We start from the raw sequence: 6,158 nt of genomic DNA on the forward strand, positions 1-6,158 counted from the left end.
CTAGGACAGATAAGGCATTATAAATATGTAGCCTGGTATAGAGCCCATATGACATTACCAAGAGTTGGCAGAGATTTATTGTAAAAGATATGAACAGAAGCACTCGTTAAAAAAAAAAAAAAAAAGTTTGAGTTGGTGGTGGGCTGCTTTGTTAGGTTGTGTTGTTTTGAGCCCAAGATTAAAGGCCGAGGTATCCCCAAACGGCAACAAAGTGAAGAATTCCAGTAGTGTAGGAAAACTACAAATTAAATACTGGAGAGTCGGTACCCTTCTTTTTTCCTCTCTCCCCAAAAACCCTCTTTCTTCCATTTCAGGATTAATCCAACCTAATTTTATCCCGGCAAGCCTATTCGGTCCCGGGGTTTCCCATGAAACCCTGCAATCCCAATACCCAACAATCCTTTTCCGTCCCACCATCAAATTCCTCCAACCCTCCTATATCGCCCACTAACGGAAACCTCTTCTAGGGTTTTGCGATTGGGGGCCGTTTAGGTTTCCGGCAATGGGGAGCGTCGATCGAGTCGACGATCGGACCTTTAGGGTTAATTTGACCGGCGATTCAGTTATTAAGCTGAGGGACAGCGTCGGCGAGAAGCTTAAGGAGTTTATGGGGGATTACACCGATGACACTCTTGTGGTACAAACTCGTTTCTCCTTGGGTTTTCGACTATTTGTTTGGATTGATTTTTTTATTTATTTTTTTTTTAAATTTCGGTAGCTGTACATTGTTTGTAGCTTTGTATCTGTGAATTTCGATTTGACTTGGCCTTCTAGATATATTCCTCACTTTTATGATTTGTTTTGGTTATGCAATGGATTGTTTTTAGTGAACTTTGGTTAGGCTGTATGCCATCTAACACATGCGCAAAATATTCCAATTCCATTTAAGGCAGGCATATAGAGATTGGAGATGCTTGAAGTTGCCATCTTTTAACCACCCGTGTTTTTTTTTAATACAATCTAGATTGAACTAGTTGCATTTCAGTTAAGATAACTGAGAGACTATGAAGGGATTCTTTAAAGCATTTATGCCAATTGTTTAAAATATGCGGTGGGCTACATTTGTAGGTTTAGGTGTATGATTGCAATGCTTGGACCTTTTGACATGAAAATTGTCGTGACGATTTTCATGTGGGGCTAACCTTCATGAGCATTCTCTTGCAAAATTGCTTATGATCTCTCTCTCTCTCTCTCTCTCTCACACACACACACACACATGCGCTGATTTTCATTGCTGAGGAGTATTGTGGATACCAATATGATGTAATTTTATACTTCTCTGGTGGACTTCCTCAGTGCATGATAGTGGGGGTGGGAGTTGTAGGGGTTTCACTTTATTATGTACCTCCTGACTAATGGCTTAAGCGCTAACTACTGAGTGAACTAGAACATGCACTTGAAGGTTTGAAGCACGCTCTGGACACACATTTCTTCTATTCTAGTTCTCATGCTCTGGGTCCAGGGAAAGAAATATGAGAAGAGAGAGGTAGAGGGATAAGTAGAGATAAAAAGATAGTGAATAGAAATAACTTGACTTATTTTTGATTGAGTAGCTTTGTAATCTTATCCATCTCTTTTCTTTTGCTGCTTTTTTTTTTTTTTTTTTAATTATTCTGAGTTATTTTTGTGGTGCAATTTAACTCTTAATGTAAATTCAGTTTGAATTTAAGGTGTGGTTGATTAATTTGGGTGTATCTCTGTTTAACATCTATTTGGGTGATGCTTTGTATTTGATTTTGATTTCTTCATAAGACTCTTGATAAGTTCTGCTAATTGTGGGTCTTGCTTTTACGTTACTTGTTTTTGATGTTGCATTTTGTATAAACCCATTGTGCTTCCTCTTCCTTTTGTTCTTTATGTATATTTCCTTACTCTTGTGTAGTATCACCCTCTTGGTCTTCTTTTTGTATAAAAATTATGTACGGAAGTTATGGTACTTGAAGTCTAGTTTAATTTTCCAACTTCCATTGCAGGAGTATGTAATTGTACTTTTAAAGAATGGCAGGCGTAAAGAAGAAGCAAAGAATGAGCTGAATGTCTTTTTAGGGGATGACAGTGATTCTTTTATTTCTTGGTAATTTTTTCCCTCAAAGTTAAGTTCATGGATATTGCAGGTTTACAAACCTGGCTCTGTTAACATACTCTAGACTACTGTTGACTTGTTTAAAGTTTCTCCCAACAGGTTGTGGGATCATTTGGCTTCAAATACCGATTTGCATGTACAACCTCAGGATTCTTATATGGAAGATGCAAGTAAAAGGAAATCCCTATCAGGGGACGAAACAGGAAAAAATGATTCTCATCATTTGGGTTCTGCGCCAGATAAAGTTAATTCTAACAAATCATCTAGAAGCCGGCACAACAGAGAATGGAGAGGACTAGCGAGGGATGCAGCTGAACCCCCTCCTTTTCTAAGCTCTGAGCTTGGAAGTGTTCATGTAGAGGAAAAAAGTCACAGCAAGGTCAGTCGTGCCAAATCTCCTTCCCTGCAACCTGCAGCTCAGAGGAAAAGGATTCGGCCTGATGAGCGGCAGCATTCAAAGGTTTGGATCTGTGAATTTATCTTTCATGGTATTCATGGGTTAATTGCGAGTAAACTTTAATAATCTGATGTGTGGAGCTTGCATCTGTTTTTGCTTAAGTGACATAGAATTTATGTGAGTTTTTCAGTGTGGTCTGTGGTGTACACTGAATAACTTGGTTATTAATTTAGTCATGACTCATGAGTAGCTTCTTATACAGATTTAGTCATTGAACTTTATTTTTTTCTTTTATTTCTTTTTACTATTTTACTTAGGAGTATTCATTTTGATATGTAGCACATCTCAAAATTAACGACTTCTGAAGTATGGTCTAATCACCGCTCCAGTCATCATGTTTTAAATGGAAGCTAAAACAGTGTCTTTTCACCCTTCATTGTTGATATCATGCATTAGTTTGCATGGGTTTTAATATTAATGATATAAGGTTTTAAATGTTTACAAGTTCATCCTGTGCATTGATTTGCATATTTTTTTGTAAAAGATGTCATTTTTAGTTTGGGCCCTCTGTTTTTAATCTGCCAACTTGGTCCTCTTGTTTATCTCCATTAACCAATGTGGTCATTTCTGTCAATTTGGTGTTGAATCGTGCTTCTGAGGAATTGAATAGAGAGGTAAAACACGTGAATGAATTTGGCTAGAGGTAAAAGCATATGTGACGGACTAGCTAAAGGGTAAAAACACAGGGAACCTTACGTGCACAATTTATAACCATTAGAAACTCGTGGACTAAATTGGCTTAATTGAAAACACAACACATCTTTGTGAGGTGAAACACGGACACCAAAAAGGTACTAAACTTCCATTTGGTTCTAGCTTCTACTTCCCCTCCGTACCCGCTTCATAACAGAGATTTAGCCATATCTATGATAATGTTGCGGTAGAGATTATCCTCTCAGCTTTTTTAGTGTAGAATTCCGAATTAATGACCTTCAATTATTATCCAACTTTATGATTCTATTATCAATTTTTGACAGAGGGAAGTAGTTTCTCAAGGGAATATTGATGCCCCGCGTCGGCTACTCCAATTTGCTGTCCGTGATGCGCTGACAACTTCAAGGCATTCCAATTCAGCAACAGAGCCCACCTTGAAGCGTCTCCGTTCTGTGGTTTCTACGTCCACTGGTGACTCATCATTGGTTGATCCTCCTCGGCGACTTCAGTCTGTTGCGAGAGTGCCAAATTCCATGGCAACAGTAATGAAAGCTGTTGCAGAGGCTGCTGAAGATGTAACAAGAGTTAAATCTTCAGGAAGCGTGTTTGATCGACTTGGTCGTGGTATGGATGTCTCAGAGACCAGTGGGCCACCTGCATCGTTTAGAGAAGCTGCTACTGAGGATGTTGATTATGAAGAAATTCATGAACACACCCGATCGACATATCTGCAAAGAAGTCAATACAGTGGGCAGTATGTTGGGAACACTATGTTAGATAGTGAAACTGGCTTGCCTTCTGATTCTGTTTCAGACAATGAAGGGTTTGATGATGTCAATGTTAAGGGGCGTAGAGTCGCTGATGTTTCTCAAACTGGGACATCTGGTGGTAACAAGGGTGACAATTCACTGATGGTGCAGTACAGTGTAGCTAAGAATGGTGATGATCTAAGGCGGATATCAACAAACAAAGATCAGGGTCAACCTACTGCACCTGCAAATAATTCTCATAAGATTGTGAACATATCCGTGAATGTCAATACTTGGAAACCACCCCATTTTCAGGAACCAAGGGAGGTAGCTGAGCTGGACGATTGGAAATCTGTACAGGATATTGAAGCAAGCGCTCCAAATTCTGATTTGCGTTTAATGAAGGAGAACAGCAACCCTGTGCCAGTTAGTAATGGAAATGTAAGCTGTCTGGACCTACATATACTCGGTTTCTCTCTGTTTTTTTTTTTTGGTTCTTGATTACTGACTGGTGTTGAATATGTTTGATTGATGAACAGGCAAATCCTGCCGCAGATTCTCAAAAGGTGCTTTCATCTTCTACTGGTGAGTCTAGTAAATATAGTTTCAGTCTAGTAAATATAGTTAACTGTCATTTTGTTTCTCGTATATCGTTTAATGAGATGATGCTAGTATTCTCTTTTTCTCCGTCTTTCCTTATTTAGTGCGTCTACTCCTTATCAAGCCCTCAGACAATTGCTTACCATCTTGATTTCAGCAGCATCGATTGATTTTGCTGATGTTTTTCTTTTTTCTTTTTTAACAGATCGTGCAGGTCTATATGCTGCTGGTCGTCCTTTGGAGGATGCAGATTCACGAACTATCTTTGTTAGCAATGTAAGAGCTCACCTCCTTGTTTTCTAGTTTTTGGAGTTTGTATTGGTTTCTCCACTTTTAAGTGGTAAATATGTTTTTATGTATATACAGGTCCATTTTGCTGCTACGAAAGATAGTCTTTCTAGACATTTTAACAAGTTTGGTGAAGTGCTAAAGGTGGTGATACTTACTGATGTAGCAACTGGACAACCTAGAGGGTAAGATGGGCGGTCTGATAATTCTACTTAACTTCCCAGCTACAAGGCTTAACCATTGCTTTTATATGGGGACTACATATTCATTCTTATTGCTGAATAACATTTGTTGAGCAGGTCGGCTTATGTAGAGTTCATGCGAAAGGAGGCAGCAGACAATGCATTATCTCTGGATGGCACCTCCTTTATGTCACGGATCCTTAAGGTAGTCACATTGTAATTGCATCTTTCATAGTTTGTTAGAAAGTGATGGCTTGGCAGAAGTGTTAACTTATGCATTCTGAAATCAAACCTTAGCAGCATGGATATTCATTGCATTTTAACACCCCATCCATTAAATATTGGACCATGTTGTGGGATTCCATACTTGCTTTTTTAATTTCTATTTCTGTCTTAATAGTTATCTGGCAAGTGAACGTTTGTATATATTATCATTTACGTATCAATATTGCAGGTCGTTAAGAGGAGTGCAGCCCACCAAGAAACCGCAGCTCCTGCCATGACATGGCCACGCGTAACCCGTGGTTCTTCATTTTCCACTGCCAGGTTTTCTAGGGCACCATTCCCAAGAGGCATGACAGGTGGATATAGGCCTCGCGCCTTAATCAAACCAGGTGCCAGGAGCATGCAGTGGAAGCGGGATTCTCAAACCACTCCTGGTGAAAGTGGCACTCCAGTGTCTGGCATGGCTGCTCCCTCACCAACAGGTCGTAGTCTCACCTATGTTCGAACAGAAGCTAAGCCAGCAGGCAATTAGTTCAAAGATCTTCTTAAGAATGTCAGACGTAAGTTGCGCGATGAATGCTCAATGTTAGTTGGAATCCAGCAAAATGGAGTACATTATTTTTGTATATGGTTGAGAACATTGTTACAAGGAAGGTCCAGAGTGGTGAAGGGAAAGGTTTCACTAATGGCAATTTTTTTCCGGTTTATTCTTTGATATGGGGAGAAAAGAAGGTTTGGTTATTCTGCCTGGCATGGGAGAAAGTGAGGGAAATTATTTTGGATCGAGTGGCCAAGTCCTTGGATGTTTCTTCCGGAGATATACTGTTTAGGACAAATCTGTATAGGGCGGGCGGACAGTGGATGATTGGATGATTTCTTTTTGATGGATGGATAATAATATCTTTTAATTTGTTTAGTAA

General features: G+C 39.4%; 1 protein-coding gene across 1 annotated transcript; it reads left to right on the top strand.

The window, feature by feature from the left end:
- Positions 1 to 219: 219 nt before the first annotated feature.
- On the top strand, positions 220 to 6,158 carry LOC133718816 (nucleolin 2). The gene is made up of 9 exons (XM_062145698.1): positions 220 to 637; positions 1,974 to 2,074; positions 2,183 to 2,543; positions 3,518 to 4,384; positions 4,483 to 4,528; positions 4,749 to 4,819; positions 4,910 to 5,016; positions 5,131 to 5,218; positions 5,468 to 6,158. Exons 1-9 carry the CDS (start codon positions 503 to 505, stop codon positions 5,768 to 5,770), a joined length of 2,079 nt encoding a protein of 692 aa, XP_062001682.1. The 5' UTR covers positions 220 to 502; the 3' UTR covers positions 5,771 to 6,158.

This window comes from Rosa rugosa, chromosome 6 (assembly GCF_958449725.1).
Source record: "Rosa rugosa chromosome 6, drRosRugo1.1, whole genome shotgun sequence".
In the NCBI taxonomy this organism is placed as follows: domain Eukaryota; kingdom Viridiplantae; phylum Streptophyta; class Magnoliopsida; order Rosales; family Rosaceae; genus Rosa; species Rosa rugosa.